The 17,791-nt window shown below is 48.4% G+C and overlaps 2 protein-coding genes across 3 annotated transcripts in view; one reads left to right on the forward strand and one right to left on the reverse strand.

The window, feature by feature from the left end:
- Nucleotides 1-1,618, reverse strand: part of METTL23 (methyltransferase like 23) — a 2,159-nt gene extending 541 nt beyond the window's left edge. Inside the window, exons 1-4 of one of the 2 annotated variants that reach the window (XM_036394486.2) lie at nt 1,175-1,618; nt 992-1,096; nt 666-903; nt 249-333 (exon numbers count right to left, since the gene is read on the reverse strand). In XM_036394486.2, the coding sequence (XP_036250379.1) occupies nt 249-333; nt 666-903; nt 992-1,096; nt 1,175-1,255 (509 nt within the window). In that variant the 5' untranslated portion in view covers nt 1,256-1,618. Of the gene's footprint in view, nt 1-248; nt 334-665; nt 904-991 lie in introns of both variants that reach the window. The other variant, XM_036394484.2, reaches the window with a different exon arrangement.
- Nucleotides 1,619-1,805: 187 nt separating this feature from the next.
- Nucleotides 1,806-16,711, forward strand: JMJD6 (jumonji domain containing 6, arginine demethylase and lysine hydroxylase). The gene is made up of 7 exons (XM_036394448.2): nt 1,806-2,043; nt 2,791-3,179; nt 6,480-6,766; nt 7,991-8,126; nt 8,244-8,382; nt 9,413-9,540; nt 11,155-16,711. Exons 1-7 carry the CDS (start codon nt 1,915-1,917, stop codon nt 11,189-11,191), a joined length of 1,245 nt encoding a protein of 414 aa, XP_036250341.1. The 5' UTR covers nt 1,806-1,914; the 3' UTR covers nt 11,192-16,711.
- The last annotated feature ends 1,080 nt before the right edge of the window (nt 16,712-17,791 follow it).

The following is a 17,791-nucleotide window of genomic DNA, read 5'->3' on the forward strand; positions in this document are numbered from 1 at the left end:
AGTAACGCCAGCAGGCTGTCACCAAACTAGTGCAGCACAGAGGGGTTTGTATCAGTTTTCTACTTAACACCAAATTGGTGCTTCTTGGATTATTTTCACATTTTGTTACCTCCAGGGTTTACTGGGCAAATATCAGCCTGACTCACACTAAAGAGCTTTTCTGAGTCAGAGTGGTGCTGCCACACTCCATACTCGTCCACAGCTGAGACAGGAGTTAAAATTTGAGTTTTAAATATGTGAAAATTTACCTTCGGACTTGGTATGTTGTCCAGAATTGAGCATGTGGGTTCTTCTCCAACAAGAAGTAAATTGTAGTTAAAATATCTTCAAAGTCTGTGTAGTTTGGGGAGATAAAGCAGTCTGGGTTAGTCTCGATTCCAGGTGTCGATAAATCTGCCTGGTTCTATGAAATGGTAATTACACTGTACTTGCATTGATTTGTATCTGTGTATGAGAAACCCAAGCAGGGCATGAAGGGACTCAGTTACTTAATCTTCTACTCCCACACCCTCAGCTGTATTTATGACATCTTTAAACTAGAATTAGCCCAGAGTAACAAGGTCAGTAGCACAGTGTCACCTGATCTACTGACACTGTTCCCAGCAGTGCTTGGACACGAACTCCTTGCAGTCACAAACCAAAGATACCTAAGAGCATTAACGTACCTTTGGGGTCAAAAAAGACATCTGAGCCTAAAATAACGTCTATGGGCGCAAGAGAGAGCAGCTCAGGTGACACGCGGCCCCAGGTGAGGCCGAGGACGGGCACGTGCTGCAGGCGGTTCATGAGGCAGCTGCTGCGGCAGCTCTGCAGGCACTGGGGCAGCTCCTCGCTGTCCGACAGGATCACCTGGGCGCCGCACCTGGCGGCCACCACGCCGGGGAGGCTCACACCGGCACCGATCTGAAACCACAGCGTGTTCGTGGGGACCGCGGGCGGAGCCTGACCCGCGGGTCACAACAGGGGGAACCGGGCGGGGAGCGGGCGGTACCTCCAGCACTCGCTTGCCGGGCAGGCTCCGCCTGTGCGCCCACAGGTATTGGGCCAGGACCACGGCGCAGGGCCACACGTACGTGCCGTACTGCGAGTCCAGCACCTGCAAGACACGGGGCGAGGCGCTGTGCCGGGGTCCGGGAGCTGCCGCCGTTTCCCGTGTCCCGGCTGCCCCCGGTACCTCGGGCACGCGCACGGCCAGCGCCGCCGGACCCTCCTGGAAGCGGTACCGCCGCGCGCGCTGTCGCCGCGCCGCCGCCATGGGCCAATCGCGGGCAGACACGTATTGGCGCCAAGCCGTGCCGGCCAATCCGCGCCTCCTCCCGGCGCGACGTCACGCGGAGCGCCGCCGCGGGCGCTGATGGCGATGAGGCGCTCGCCCAGCCGCGGCCTCCCCCCGAGGCCGCGGTTAAGCCGGGCCGCTCCCGCCCGCGCTGCTGCTCCGGCGGGGCGGGGCTGGCGCCTCCGCGGGCCGCTTCCCGGAGAAAGGAGGAAGCACGCAGTGACACGCGGTCGGCCCGCCACTGTCCGGGGAGCAGCAAGCGTGGAGCGCGGGCCCGCCCCGGGAAGGGCAGCGGCGGCGGCGAGTTCCCGGTGCGGCAGCGGGACTCCGCAGCCAAGGGCGCCCGGTGCCTGCGCTGCCTCCGTGCCGCCCGCGCTGCCCTTCCTCAACATGGCGGCGTGGGGGCGCCACTTCCCCAGGCTCGGCCAATCAGCGCCCAGGCGTGGCGGAAGCCGGGGTGCAGCCGGCCAATGGGAGTGCGGCGGGGGCGGGGCCGCGGCGACAGCGGCGGCACGGGGTGAAATTTCTGGAAGGTGCGGCCGGAGCGGGGCCGGGATCGGGATCAGGGTCGGGATCGGCAGCAGGGTCGGGCCGGGGGCTGCGGGCCGCGGGCGGTGACGGCCCCCAGCGCCGCCGCCATGAACCACAAGAGCAAGAAGCGGATCCGTGAGGCGAAGCGCAGCGCCCGGCCCGAGCTGAAGGACTCGCTGGACTGGACCCGTCACAACTACTGCGAGACCTTCCCCCTCAGCCCCACCGCCTGCAAGGTGCGTCGGGCGGAGGGGAGAGAGGGGAATCAGGAATGAAAGGGTGGGAATGGGGGATGGAGGGGGGAAATTTGGAAGGGAGGGGGGCGCGACTGAGCGAGTCCTGCGGGGAAGGGAAGAGACCTGAGGGGAACGGAAGGGGCTGGGGGAAGTGGGGTGGGGGCACGGCTGGGGATCAGGGAGCCCTGAGGGGACGGGGATGGAGCGGGCGACTGAGGGGACTGGGAATGCCTGAGGTGAAGGGGGAGCTGCGGGACGGCTGATGGGAAGCGGGAAGGGCCCTTGCCCGAGGCTGGGGTTGCCTCGGGGCTGGCGGCACGGAGAGGTTGGGTGAGGGACGGGACTTTCTTCCCTCTACGTGGCGAGGCGTGTGGGAAGGTCAGGGCCCGCCGGGGTGGGACGGGCACCCGCACAACTCCCAGGAGCGCTTCCCGCTGTCCCGAGGGAGTGACACGCAGCAGGGATGTGTCTGCCGAAAGGACAGGGTGGCCTCTCCGCCCCAGGAGCTGCCTCGGTGCGGAGCCGTGCCAAGGGCTCCAGGTGGCGGCTGTCACTGATGTGTGCAGGGAGCGGGCCAGGAGAAACGGGGCTGCAGCCTCGGGGAGCTTAAAATAACCCAGAGGCAGCTCCACAGCCGCGTGGTGTGTGGAGCAAAGGATACGTTTGAAGCACCCCCACAAGCAAGCGCAGCCCTAGGACGTCGGTCTGTCCTAATATCTGTCCTGCTTTCCTGCCTTTGTTTCACAGGATAACGTGGAGAGGGCCGATGCACTCCAGTTAACAGTGGAGGAGTTTGTTGAGCGGTATGAAAAGCCTTACAAGCCCGTGGTGCTGCTGAATGCTCAGGTGGGCTGGTCTGCCCAGGAGAAGTGGACGCTGGAGCGGCTGAAACGCAAGTACAGGAATCAGAAGTTCAAATGTGGGGAGGACAATGATGGTTACTCTGTGAAGATGAAGATGAAATATTACATCGAGTACATGGAAACCACACGTGATGACAGCCCCCTGTACATCTTTGACAGCAGCTATGGAGAGCATCCCAAACGAAGGAAACTCCTGGAGGACTACAAGGTCCCCAAATTCTTCACTGATGATCTGTTTCAGTATGCAGGGGAGAAACGAAGGCCACCCTACAGGTAGTGTGACAGCAAGACAAAACTGGGTGTTTTCCAGCTCATTGGTTGTTCCTAAATAGCTGGGATTGTCTCACATAAAAAAGGGATATTTTTACATCACCTCTGAAATGAGTGTACCTCTGTAATCCTGCAGGAGAGAAGGCCAGATTTTTATTTATAATAAGTTTTTAAATTTAAATTATTTATATCATAATTTCTCTTTTTGCCAGCAGTGTTCCTACAGGTATATGGTTTAGGGTTTTTTTTCATTCTATTAAGTTACTTTACATCACTTCTTGGGTTTTTTTCAAAAAATACATAGTTACTGAGAGCTGTAAAGATCATTTTCTTGCTGTGTATGCATTCTAGTGTTCAAATTTTAAATACCTCAAGAACAGCTCCTGGGTTTTGCACCAGTGACTTATGTACAGTGTGGAATTTTGTTTAATTATGAGTCACTCCTTTTAAGGTAAAGATCTTAAGCTAGATTAGGATCTAATATGGGCACTAGTTCTTAGCTCCTCTTCAGATGGTTTTGAGAGAGAGCAATATTTCACACCTGTGTAGTCTTTTCAACTCTTTATTTTTGCTTCAGCTTGGAAGAGGGTGAAATGACATTTCATTCATAAATTCAAATGCAGCAACCTTGTATTTGGGCTTCTAGATAAAAAGCCATTTTTAACTATGTGTCTATGACACTTCATAGCACTGTGAGCTTAAATTGAACCCTCCCAAGTAATTAAAGTCTTTACAGTGACATTATAATTGTCAGACAATGCCTGTTGCTCTTTGAGTGCCATGAGGCTGTGATGTGGTTTATTTAAATAAAATTGAGCAAGAGCTCATCAGTAATGGCACTTTCCTCTGTACTCTCTCACGTGTCTGTAGTCCAGTTGTGCTTTTGCAGGAGTGAAGCAAGAACCTGATTCCATTTGAGATCACTGAAGGAGGTGTTTTTTCGGTGCTTTTCATAATTCTCTTCCAAGAACATACAATGCTGTGGTCAAACACAAAACCACACTGGGTGTAGTAGAAACTGAATACACTTAATGACCTAGAAATCATTTACCCAAGTTACAGGTGAATGAGAGAATCTGGTTGTGACTCATTTATTTTGCTGTCTGTGTCCCCCACACCCTCCCCACCTTCAGGCACTGCTGAGCTCCTTGCTCTTGATCTTGGTATCCAACTTCTTCTTGTACTTTGTTCTGGAAAATGTGGGTATTTTTCAGGCTTTTTTGAGAGCTGAGTGATGCACAAGAGCACAGTAACGTCTCCTGGAGTTAGAGGGCTCATCGAGGTACAGAAATGAGTGTGCAGTACTTTTAGAGCATAATTGAAAATCTGACAAGAAGTGGGGCTAATCATATGAGGAGGATACGACCTCTACAGGTTGATCTCTGGGCTGAGAGGTGTGTGATAGTGTGGAGACCTTAAAAGAGCAATTGCTGCTGGTTTGGACATTTTTATTGCCATTGTTCCTCTTTAAAATCAAAGCAGTAATTTCTGGAAGCCATTTACTGAAGGAGCTATTTTAATTTCAGGAAGGCAGCTGGGGTTTGCTTTCAGATTGAGTTTAGGAGTTGTGAAGTTTTTAATGGTAAGTTTTATGTCTTGGGGCAAACTGTGTTTTGTTCATTGTAAATTAAGTATTTGGAGGAAGGTGCTGGTAAATGATAGTGTTGCTAAATAAGTGTTTTAAAACCTGTGTGTGTAGATTCAGGTTATTTTGAGAAAAAGGGTGTTGAACAGTGCTTCTGTCTGTGCCAGGCACACCTTCATGTGTATAATTTCTTCTGATTTCTTAACAAAACCTAGACTGTTCTACCTGTAGTTTAATCAGCTTTCTAAGCATAAAATGAATCTAAAGAGTGAATTGACAATAGGAACGACAAACACCTGCTTATTTACAGCTCCTTTGTGAAGCAGGAAGAAATCATCTTGATAATCAAACTTTACAGTCCTACAATTCATGCTGACAAATGATCCTTTAAAACCAGTTTGATTTGTACCTGCACTGGAAAGGGGAGATGGAGAACTTGCTGTATTTTCTGAACCTTTGCATTCTTCTTGCTGGGCATCACCCTCCTGTCACTACACCACAGAGGGATTGTGTTGGTGCTTTGGTTTCTGCACTTTCTGCTGCCAGTTAAACAATTATTGTCATTTTTTCCTCTTGCTGCCTGGTATGAAGTCACCTCACTCTGCTTTTTCTGGTGTGGTTGGTGTTACTGCTCTGCTCCAGGGAAAATGAGCAGTTGAAGGTGCTGCTGCAGTTAAACATGTACAGTAGATAAAGTTCTCCACTGGGAGAAATAAACCTTGTAAATGGGCAGTGGGAATATAAACCTCAAATCCTGAATGGTCACTGGAGAATAAGCTCCATGTAGTTAAGTGTTGGAATGAAAAGCCTCTTGTGAATGAACAGAAGGGAAAGAGAGAGGCCAGGGTTGTGTAACTTGCTCTGTTCCTTGTTGTTGCCATTTGTTCCTCATTGTTCTGCAGTTCTGATCTGTTTGAGCAGCAAATTCTAGGAAACCATTGGAGAATCCCCCTTCCTAGGAAGAATCCCAACACAGGCAGTTGGGACTTAATCATGCTCATCAACTTTGAAATAATGATTTTATTAAAGAACTGTTTAAAACAAAATATAGCAATGACATATAAAAAGTCATTTTCACTTACTTATCCCACAATCATTCTGATAGTGGAGCCCTGGAAAATGTTAAAAATAGTCTTTGAAAATATTAGGCTTTGTGTTTTCTCAGATCACTGCACCTGCGTAAGCAGTATGATAAAAGATATAATTGTTAGATGTGGTGATTGTTTAGTAATTAAATATAATTATTATATAACCATAAGAAGAATTATGAGAAACTATGTTGGAAATTTAAAGGGGGCTATGTTTAGCTGAAATCTGTGTATACAATAGAACAATATAAGTTTAATAATTAACATGAAAGTTATGTAATGATAGAGTATAAAACACGTTCACCTCGAACATATGGTCAGAATCAGATTTGGGTAGAAACTACCCCGATTCCCAGAGCTCTTGAATTAAAAGCACTGCATATAATCACTTATGTGATTATGTGTTTTTGAATGCTAACAATTCCTCTCCCAGCTCATATTGGTTTTTAGGTTAAACTCCTGTTATATCCTTTTGCTGCAGTGTGAACTTCACAAAATCAAGAATGTAAATGTAACTGTAGTTACTTTATTTTCTAACTGAATGTGCAATGAGCTGCTCTAGTTGTCTGTCTAACATGAAGAAAGGGACCTGCCTGCTCTATGACTAAAGCATTTTTCCTCCCCATGCAGATGGTTTGTGATGGGCCCCCCTCGTTCTGGAACAGGAATTCACATTGATCCCTTGGGAACCAGTGCATGGAATGCCTTAGTGCAGGGACATAAGCGTTGGTGCCTGTTCCCAACCAGCACCCCCAGAGAGCTGATCAAGGTGACACGGGAGGAGGGGGGCAACCAGCAGGACGAGGCCATCACCTGGTTCAATGTCATCTATCCTCGGACACAGCTGCCCACCTGGCCCCCCGAGTTCAAGCCCCTGGAAGTCTTACAGAAACCAGGAGAGACAGTCTTTGTGCCAGGTATGTGCAAATCTCTGCAGGAAGGAAATCTAGGAGAAAAAAAAGGATATTTGTAATGTTCCTGTGTCATAGAGATGAAGGGAACATTTCAGCTTTCTTAGATGGTCCATTTCTTACAAAACAAACTGAGCTCATTCTGGGACTGTTCAGTTACTCCTTAATGTCACAAAATGTGTATGACCTGTGGCATAGGATTGCATGTAATACAAGTGGGATTTAAATTGCAGCATCACAGGAATGTAGTCTGAACTAAATTGCAGTAATAGAAAGCTGTCAGGGCATAAAATAATAGGGGTGTTCGAGCCCCAGTAACTCTTAGACAAAAATGTTTGAGTTTATACATGCTGGAGCAAATTCATGGCTGAATTTTGCATGTGAATGTTTCTTAGCTGTGGGAAATGAACTACTTAAATGCACTGACACCTTCCACCCACCTCTCTGTGGTTATGCTTCATCTTGCATTTGAAATCAAAAGCTAAATAAAGCTTTGCTGAAGATGCCCTTCCCTCTGAGTGGCTGCACACTGTGTGCCCATTGTAAGTGGGGGTGAGGTGAGTTCAGTAGCAGATTCTAACCTCTGAATCTTGCATCATTTATGTGCAGCACAGCCCCTAGTTTCTGTCCACATTGCTTGTGTCTAACATCCAGCTGACTTGGTGTGTGAAGGGTGCCTTGTGATTGTCTTGGCACTTACTAGTGACTCCTGAGTGTACCTTCTGTTAAGAGTTTGTAGCTGTCAGGTTCCATTAAACTGTTCCCTCAGTCTTTTCTGGGCCTCTAAGTGGGTTGTAAGAACTCCACTATTTTTATCCTGTGTGGAAAAACAATTTTGCATCTGTGTTTAAATGAAAGGTTAGTCTGTAGTCATAAGAACCTTGCAAAATCAGCGTGGAAAGCACTCTGCTGAACAGAAAGGGCTCTGTGCAGTCTGGGTGACAATGGCTGCTGCTGTTCAGCTGTCAGCAGCCAATGTGGTGCTGTCAGGTCACATCTTCAGTCCTGGCTGTGAGCTGGGTAATTTGGTCAGAGCTTGGAGCTGCCTTCTGTAACAAGAACCTGTCAGGCACTGGGGTGAAAGCCGAAATAAGACAGGAAAGGTGATGGGTTGGGAAACTCCCCTGGGTTTGGGAGATAAGGTCCAGTTCCACCTGCACTGTGGGAAAGGTGTTCTTGGACTTGCTCTCTGCCAGGCAGCCACCAACGGTCCCTGGTGTTGTGTTTTAGGTGGCTGGTGGCACGTGGTCCTCAATCTTGACACAACTATTGCCATCACACAAAACTTTGCCAGCTGTACCAACTTCCCAGTGGTGTGGCACAAGACAGTAAGAGGGAGACCGAAACTGTCACGGAAATGGTACAGGTAAGAGATTCAGTGGCTTTCTTTGGATATTCTCCATTGAAAACAAAGCCTAAAAATATTAATTAAAGTGCAGTGTTACAATTCAAAGGCTAACCCTGAAATTTTAACTGTATTTAGGATCCTAAAGCAGGAGCATCCTGAATTGGCAGCCTTAGCTGATTCAGTTGACCTGCAGGAATCTACTGGTATCGCTTCTGACAGTTCTAGTGATTCTTCCAGTTCATCAAGTTCCAGCTCCTCAGACTCTGATTCAGAGGTAATGTTTTTTACTGCAATAGGTGATCCATATTCTGCATTTATATTCATATTGTTTTATCATACCTGGTCATGTGCCTTCATCCTTATATTCATGCTGTACGGAATAATTTAATGGAAAGCAGTTAAACCAATCTACATGGTGGAGGAGCCTGAGATCTTAGCAGGTTCTGTTTGCTGAAGCCTCTCTTCACATTGCTAAATGGATTCAATCTGTTTGATCCATGTTTATATTATATATGAATCTGTCACTCATTTAGCTTGTGAAAAATAGCAGCAAAATGAATGTTCTAAAAATTGGGAGAGGCGGGGAAAACAATGGGACATGGGACTATGACATTGGACTCTTGTTGACACCTAAATCCTTCAGAAGCCAAAGTCTTCTCTTGGAAGATGAGGTCTGTGACCGTGTTCACAGGGGTCCGAGGATGAGGGAAGAGACAAGGATCTGACTCCATGTTTCAGAAGGTTGATTTATTATTTTATGATATATATTATATCAAAGCTATACTAAAAGAATAGAAGAAAGGATTTCATCAGAAGGCTGGCTAAGAATAGAAAAAGAAAGAATTAATAACAAAGGCTTGTGGCTCGGACAGAGAGTCTGAGCCAGCTGACTGTGATTGGCCATTAATTAAAAACACCCACATGAGACCAATCACAGATGCACCTGTTGCATTCCACAGCAGCAGATAATCAATGTTTGCATTTTGTTCCTGAGGCCTCTCAGCTTCTCAGGAGGAAAAATCCAAAGGAAAGGATTTTTCATAAAATGTGTCTGTGACAGAGGTCCTTCTAGGGACCAGAAGGAACACATTCATCGTCTTGCCTCAAGTCAGCTTTAGCCAGTGATGAAATCCAAAACGTTTCTGTTCCTGACTTTTAAATGCTTAATTTAAAAGTTCCTTGATGTGTCTAGCCTAAAACAGCACGTTCAGGGTTGCTGAGCTCAAAGAACTTGTGGTGAATTGCACAGCACAGACAGTGGTTGGGGTTCCTCTGAGCTGTGGTTTCATCTCTCCATCGTGCAGTGTGACTCTGGCTCTGAGACAGAGGGGATGATGCACCGCAGGAAGAAGCGGAGGACGTGCGGGATGATGGGGAACGGGGACACGACTTCCCAGGACGACTGCGTGAGCAAAGAGCGCAGCTCCTCCAGGTGACCCAGGGCAGCTGTTGGTTTTAAACAAGCACAGGACATACAAGGGAAAGCTGGCACACTTCAGATAGGGGATTCCTCAGGAGAGAGGGATGGAGAGCAAGGGATTCCTTACAGGACAGTGGTATCGTCCCTCCATGAATTATTTTAATTGTTCCAAACAGAAAACTAAGATTATTGATGTTTTCTTTTTAAAAATCAGGGGTTTTATTTAATAAACAGTCTTATTACTTTTCTTAGTTGTCTCTTTTAATAGATGAGAGGATTTGATTTTATCTTTGTTTAATGAGAGAGGTGGGATGTTTAAACTGCTCTTCAGATAGCACAAATGAATAGTGAACAGTTGAAGATGAAGAATGATCAGGCAGCACTCAGATTTCAATGTCTTGTTCAAACAGAAAACCTTCAAGTAATTGTATGGTTTCTCTTACTGCTGCCTGGACTATTTCAATTTGTTCCACTCCTTTATCTGTTAAAGGCAAAATTCATCCTAAATTCCAAATGTCTGTGTTTGCATTTTAAATAAATAAATAAATACATAAATATCGAGCAAGTTTCAGTCGGTGTGGAAGGAGGCAACATTAATATTGCAAAATCAAGGATAGATATGCTTAGGATAAAGTTGCTGAGGAAAGCAATTCTTTGGACAGGCCAGGTTAAAAAGAGTGGAACACTGGGAATCTGGGAGTGTACTGCAGGGAAGAACTTAAACATTCTTTGGTAAATGAAGCATTTTTCTCATATAGCAGAGGCTTGCCAAAATTCTTAAGCAAATTCCTTGCAGCTTGGTTAACCAGTGCTGCTGGGTTGGCTGCCTGCCTGCATTAGAGTGCTGGCCAGCTCTTGAGCTCTTGGGTGCTCCAGGTTTGGCATGGATGCAAGTGCTGTGGTGGTTTAGTGTGTGGCTTGCTAAAGAAGCAGCAGTAATTTACCTGAGGAAGTCCATATTCCAGCATGATTCCAGCCTGATTTCCCAGTGTGGGACTGCCTGGAGGCCTGTGTGCTCCTCTAGATTGCTCTCTTGTTCCCAGCAGTTGCTCATAACTGAATACAATTGAATTACAAGTACAGAGCATCATTAAAGGTTGGGGAGAACTGTACTGACTGCTTATTTTGCCCTGGAGGTTTCCACACTTTGCTTGTTATATGACACTGTCAAATCCCATTTTGGCAGTCAGTGTGACTTCAGGGAATGAGCAGCAGGAGAGAGCAAACCTTTAATGCAGACCCTGGTTTAAAATGAAAGCTGTAAAAATGCAGATCACAATGCAGATCTGTTCTTCTGAAAAACCTATGCACTTTTAAATTATTTGCCATTCAAATTTTGAAATGAATACCCTAAATATTGAAAATTAGCACCTTGCCTAGAACATTTGCTTTCTGGGTTTCACTGTTCTGCCTCCCATATGTTGATTGTGTCACTCTGTGAGGGTGGGTGGGCGTTCTATCCAGCTGTGTGATGGCTTAGTTGCTAGAAATGCTTCCAAACATGAAATCTGAACCTTGCTCATACAATGCTGGAGGAAGAATAAGCCTGAGATTATTCTGCATGCTGGGATCTTGTGCCCTGATCCAAGGGGAATGCTTAAAGGCAGTTGTACCTTTTTTTGACAGGATTAGGGAATCTTGTGGAGGCCGCAGCTACCCCTGAGGGATAACACCACCTACCCAGAGGCAGCTGCTGATGGAAGCTCTGTTAGCAGCCAGCCAGCTCTGTTCTACTCCCTTCTGCTTCTGTTTCTCACACTCCTTAAGTTTTTGTTACTCTTCCTCGATCCTGCCATCTTCGTTTCGTGCTGTCCAAGGTTGGCTCCTGAGTAACCTGTAGGGGAACACCCCAACTGTGTCCTTTGTGCAATGCTTTGTCCCCTCTGACCCCTGCACTATAACCCAGCTGTGGGTAAGGACATGCCAAGTATTTCATGGGTCACAGAACTGGCAAGGAAGGCAACGGTCAGTTTTTAAAGAACTCTTTTTAAAACCAGCAGGTAAATGGAAAAACCTGCCTTGCTTTGACACTGTCTTATGTTTACATGTTGTCCTGTACACTTGAGGAAAGGAGCACCAGCCCTTTTGGCCTATTGGAATGACTGGTGGATCTCACACCAGAATTTTGGGAAGAACAAGGAGGAAATGAGCTTCTGCAAGAACTGAGCTGTGGAAAATAAGTCCTTGGATCTTACCCTGCTGCAGGAGAACATTGCTGTCAGGGCTGGGGTGCTTCCAAGTGTGTGTCTCATAAAATCCTGGAATTTGGGCACCTGGAAAGAACACATCAGGATCCTTGAGTTCAACTCCTGGCCCTGCACAGAAACCAAGAACCCCACCCTGTGCCCAAGAACATTGTCCAAACACTTCATGAACTCACACAGGCTCAGTGCTGTGGCCATTGCCCTGGGGAGTCTGTTCCAGTGCCCAACCACCCTCAAGGTGAAAAACATTTTTGTGATATCCAACCTAAACCTGCCCTCCCTCAGCTCCAGCCGTGTCCTCGAGTCCTGTCACTGGTCACAAGAGTGAAGAGATTGGTACCTGCCCCTCTGCTGTCCCTCATGAGGGTGCTGAAGACCCAAATGAGGTCTGACCTCAGTCTCCTCCAGGCTGAACAGACCAAGTGACCTCAGCCACTCCTCATACAGCTCCCCCTCCAGACTTCACCATCCTCACGGCCTCCTTTGTGTGCTCTCCAATGGCTTCATGTCTGTTAGATGTTGTGGTTCCCAAAACTGCCCCCAGCACTGAAGGTCAGGCCACCCCAGGACAATCCCCTCCCTTTCCTGGCTGGCAGTGCTGGGCCTGATGCCCCCAGGACATGGTTTGTTCTGTGGGCTCCAGAGCACTGCTGGCTCAGATCCAGCCTGCCACCAACCAGGAATGCCTGGACCCCAGTGCAGAATGCAGCCCTTGCCCTTGTTTAGCCCCTCATGGTTGGTGATTGCCCATCTCTAATTTGTTGAGGCCTCTCTGAGGGAGTTGACAGCTCCTCCCAGTTTAGTGGTTTGGGGAAACTTAATATTCCTCCCAGTCCTGTGTCCAGGTCATTCATGAGGATGTTGAAGAGCACAGGGATGAGGATGGAGCCCTGCAGAACCTCCCCAGTGGGCAGTGCCACCCTGGTGTCACCCCAGACACTGTCACCCTTTGTGTCCAGCCAGTGAGCCAGTGGCTCACCCACCATGGAACACCATGAACCAGCTGTGGGCTGGACAGTCTGTCCAGAAGGTCACTGGGAGAGACAATACCCAAAGTTTTGCTGAAGTCCAAAAGGTGACATCTACTGCCTTTCCTAGATCAGTGAGGTGGGTCACCCTGTCACAGAAGATCAGATTCAACAAGTAGGACTGTCCTTATGAAGCTGTGCTGGCTGTGACTGATGCCTGCACTGTCCTCCAGGTGTTTTTCTGTACTTCCCAGAGTCATCTCTTCCATGACTTGGCCAGGCACTGAAGTGAGACTGACAGGCCTATGGTTTCCAGGGTTCTCCTCCTTGATGCTGAAAACTGGGACATTTTCCAGCTTCCAGTTAGCTGGAACCCCTCCAGATTCCCAAAACTGCTCAAAAATCATGGAGAGGATTCTCAGATGAATGCCATGAGGTCCTATGGATTTGTAGGCATCCATGTGGAGCAGCAGCTCCTGCTGCTTTGGGGTTGACTGGGAGTTGGACATTCCCACAGTCACAGTCCTCCAGCTCAGGGCACTGAGACCCCCTTGGTCCATCATGTGTGCTGAAGACAGGCAAAGAAACATTAAACACCTCTGCCATGTCCATGTCCCTGTTTGTGAGGAGACCATCCTCATCCTGGAATGGGCCAGTGTTATTTCTAATTTGCTTTTTGCCATTAATATATTTGAAAAAACTCTTTTTTATTTCCCTCACGGTTCTGGCCAGTTTTGTCTCCAGTTGAGCTTTGGCCACATGAATTTTCTCCTACAGTGGCAGCAGCATTTCTGTATTCTTCCCATGTCACCTGACCTTGCTTCCACTGGGCAAACACCTTCCTTTTTCATCTTATTTCCAAGAGAAGATCCCTGTTCAGCCAAGGAAGGGAAGGTGGTGTGAATGCCCCAAGCACTGAAGCAATTTCAGCAGAGGTGACCACCAGCCTGAAGCATTTGTTGTGGTCTGAATCTGCATGCTCCATGCACACACCTGAGGTGCAACACCTGAACCAGCAGCAGTCCATCTGCTTCCACTCTGTCAGGGTGACAGGTAACAAAGCTGCACTTGCACCTTGTGATGGGAAGCTCAGTGGAGCAGGAGAATCCTGGAGTTTCTTGCACAGCAAAAACTGTGGCAGGAAAAAGCATTTGCCAGTACTTCCAATCCTTCAGGTGTGATGTTTAGCACAAAGCAACTGCTGACAAAGTCTGGCTCTGGCAGGATCACATGTGCTGGGCTTGGAACACCAAACAGTTCTGGGGCTGTGGGCTCACTCAGGCCAGTGCAGTTCACATCCCCAAATGGCTTCTCTTCGAGGGTGTACATTCAGACCTTTCTGAAAGTTGCAGTGCCAATTTTAAAGGACTGAGGAGGGGGACATGTTGTTGTTTTATGCTTTTTAAAAATGCAATGTGTTGTTTAAGTCTGTGTAGATGCATTTGTATTATGCCAGGTAAAGCTCTCGTCCCCAAGGGATCTTTTGGAGCTGCTGGTTTGTTATATTAGCAGGGGCTTGTGCTGTGTGGCTGCTGAAGGTGCTGCCAGGAAATCTGAATTTCCCATGGGCTGCTTCACTGGGTGCTCTTCTGAGCCCTAGGAGGTGGCTACAGAACTCACTTCAGCTGTTCTTTGGGAGAGGAAACTTGACAGCAGAAGTGCTGTGCTGTAGTAAACACACAGCAACGCCCAGGCACTGATGAAAGAGCAAATTAAAGAGAAATTAAAGCCTCAACTGTGACTTTCTTAAACGTGTTGGGTTTGGTGGAACCTGGAGTGTTGCTTTTCTGGGCTCTCTGATCCATTTTTAACCTTATTCCTTATTTAAACACTCCTGGACCATATCCTTTTGTATAAAGGAATCCTAAATATGTTTTTTTGGGATCTCTGTTTTTGAGTCTTTTGTGCCAGTAAGAGCAGTGTGGTGGTGGGGAAAGGGAAGGTTTATTGATACATTTTTTACCTGTCCAGACTCACAAATTTCCTGTGATAGATAGCCAGGCATAAGCAAGCACACTTGCTCTGTAGCCACTGCAGATTCTTCCACAACATCACTTTAAAAAATCCTCCAACTTCTCCAACTCCTGGCATTTCTGACCAAGGCTGAACAGCCTGGGAGCCTGCACAGTCTGTGTGTGTCCTCTCAGAGATGTCTGCAGCTGCTGCCTTTTGGGATCATGTGGGGCCTGCAGAGTGAAGGCTCACAATGCTCAGCTCTGTCACAGGGAGGGGAGTCCTTACAGAGCTGTCCCTTCCTCTCTGGAGGCTGGGCAGCACCTCAGGGAGGTGCAGCTGCATTTGGCACATGTGCTTCAGTTTGCACACTCTAGAATCCAATGTGAAAGCCTGATTGCTGTGCTGGGAAAGTCACACCTCTGCCTCTAGAAGCACAGTGGGAAGATGCAGTGTGCAGAGCATTCCTCCATGCCTGTGAAATCTTCCATAGTGTGAGATACAGCAATCCCAGGTGATGCCTGTGTTGGTGTGACGCCCCTCACAGAAAAGCAGCATGTTTACAGCAGACATCATGATACCAGCAGCCCTCTCCTGACTGCTCCACAGGGCACTTCCTGCTGTGAAACAGTGTCTGTGCAGGCTTACCTGGGAATCAGGACTCTGGGATCTCCAGTTCTTCCACTTCCACTTTTGCCTGAGCCACTTTGGTGAGTCTTTGAGCAGTGAGGAAAATCCCTACCTCACAGGGCTGTTGTGAGGCTGAACTGTAGTTGCTGTGTAAGATGCTTTGGAGCCATCCACCCACAAAAAGCGTTCCATTCATCCTGAGCAACCTGAGCCTGGTGGGAGCTTTTTGTAGCAGAAAACATTGGGGATGTTGTTCAGCACTCTTGGCCACGTGGTGTTCTGTGGTGGCCCTTCCAGAATTGCTGTGTGGTACATAAATTGTAGCAGAACAAGACTTTCTGTTTTCACCAGGGCTGAGCTGTTGCTGTTCCATGGCCTGATCTAAACAGGGGGTCCTGCTAGAGCAGGATCTGGTTTTAAATAGGACTAGATGCAATTTTGTCATTAGGGAGTCAGCTTCTCTGGCCTTACAGGAATGGGGGGAGCTGGTGCTTCCCAGGCTGGGTGAGGGAGGAACAGTTAAAAACTGCTCCCTTTGTCCCTCACTCTGTGCTTGTGGGATGCTGGCTGGGGACAGTGGCCTCTGTGCTCTCATTTCTCCAGGCTTGTTCCTCTTGGGACATCCTTGTCTCTTGTTCCAACCCTGCTGCTTTTGTACTCTGGAGGCCCTGGATGCAGCTGGTGCAGCAGCCTGTGCACCCCTCATTTCCTCGAGGAAATTTCCTCATTTCCCTGAGCCCCAGAGCAGCAGCACAGCTCTGCCTCACTTCTCTGTTCCCCAGGGATGGCAGAGAGCTTCAGGCTGGGTGTCATTGTCACAGTCCTGCCTGCTCCAGGAAAGGTGATGGGATTTGGGAGCTCTGCCTGTGCTTTAGAGCCTGGTGACAGCCACAGGCTGGGAGAGTTCAGGAGGAAATGATCCAACACTCCATCAGAACCACAAATGTGGGCAGGAGGCACCAGTGCCAGCACCTGTTCCTGCACAAGTGCTGTGGGAGCAGGTGACACCCAGGAGCCTCTGGCAGAGCTTCCTCCCCTTTCAAGCTGCTGTGTGCTGGCTCCAGTTTGTCTTCTCAGTTACATCAAACCTCTCCAAATGCTTCTAGGAAAGACAGGAGCCTCTTTCATAGTTAACCTCTGCTCTCCTCCCTGAGTCCCCAGCCATTGTGGGCTGGGAAGTGAGACTGTTGGCTGAATCCAGTCTGGAATGCCTCTGTGGGCACATTGCAACTGGGAGGTTTTTGGCATCCCCCTTGCAGAGGGGGGAAGGAAAGTGTTACCCATTTGTGTGACAGTCCCACTGTCAGCTCCAAGCCCTGCCACTGCCCTTAGCTGCTTTTATCACCCATCCAGCAGAGCTGGGATACTTGTCTTGTTCAGATGATTGTGGTTTTGCTTTTTATTTTAAATAAAATCAATTATTTTGCATTATCCTGTCACTTTCTTTCATACTGAGATGATCTGAAAAAACCTTACAGGTGTGCACCTCTGTTTCCCAAAGTGCTAAACGTGCTGGGACCAGCTCTGGGGATGCTTGAGGGTTTGCCCATCTGTGCTGGGCTGTGGTTTGGAAGCTGCTGGGGTTGCACTGGCTCTGGGAGGTGAGTTTTGTCGCTAGGTTTGTTACCAGACTGTCCCACTGCTCTTTGGCCCTGCCCTGGCTTCCCCAGTCTGTGTCACCAGAGGTTTCTGTGTCGTGTTTCTGGTGCCACCTCACACTGCCAGGAGGGGGTTTCATCTTCCAGGTGTCCTGTGCTGCTTTGGGGTGGCAACCATGGTGATCAGAGGGATGGAGCACTTCTCCCATGAGGAAAGGCAGAGAAAAATGGGATTGTCCAGCCTGGAGAAGAGAAGCCTCCAGGGTGATCTCATTGTAGCCTTCTGCTCCCTGGAGGGAACCTACAACAAAGATGGAGAGAGACATTTTACAAGGGCCTGGAGTGACAGGAAAAGGGGCAATGGCTTCAAACTGACAGGGAAAAGGTTTAGCTTGATATTAGGATGAAATTCTTCCCTCTGAGGGTGGTGGGGCCCTGGCACAGGTTACCCAGAGAAGCTGTGGCTGCCCCATTCCTGGAAATGTCCCAGGCCAGGGTGAATGGGGCTTGGAGCAGCCTGGGATCATGGGAGGTGTCTTTGCCCATGGCAGGGGCGGTACAGGATGAGCTTTGAGGTCCCTCCCAGCCCAACCCATTCTGTGATTCCATGATTCTAAATAAGCCTCACTTTGCAGAGGGGCTCTGTGGAAGGGCTGCACTCCAAGCAGAGGGGTTTGGGGCAGAGCTGCCTCAAGGAGCCTGGCTGTGAGGTGGAACAAGGACTGGGAAGGTGGGAGAACTTGTATATTTTGTCAGTGAGAGTTGTTGAAAGCAGTAACTGTAGGTAAATAAGCTGGAACAGAGTGTGGGACAGCATCCCTGAGGCTTTTGAAATATTTATAGCAATATATTGTAAAATGAAACACCTTGAAGAATAAATGGCTTTGTGGCAGCAGACAGGCAATTCACC

The sequence above is a fragment of the Molothrus ater genome, chromosome 19 (assembly GCF_012460135.2).
Source record: "Molothrus ater isolate BHLD 08-10-18 breed brown headed cowbird chromosome 19, BPBGC_Mater_1.1, whole genome shotgun sequence".
NCBI classification, from domain to species: domain Eukaryota; kingdom Metazoa; phylum Chordata; class Aves; order Passeriformes; family Icteridae; genus Molothrus; species Molothrus ater.

Bases quoted from the DNA above. Each gene is read 5' to 3' on its own strand.
- JMJD6 (XM_036394448.2), top strand. From the start codon at position 1,915: ATGAACCACAAGAGCAAGAAGCGGATCCGTGAGGCGAAGCGCAGCGCC. The intron at 2,044-2,790 runs GTGCGTCGGGCG...TTTGTTTCACAG, and splicing joins TCAGCCCCACCGCCTGCAAG to GATAACGTGGAGAGGGCCGA. The intron at 8,383-9,412 runs GTAATGTTTTTT...TCCATCGTGCAG, and splicing joins CCTCAGACTCTGATTCAGAG to TGTGACTCTGGCTCTGAGAC.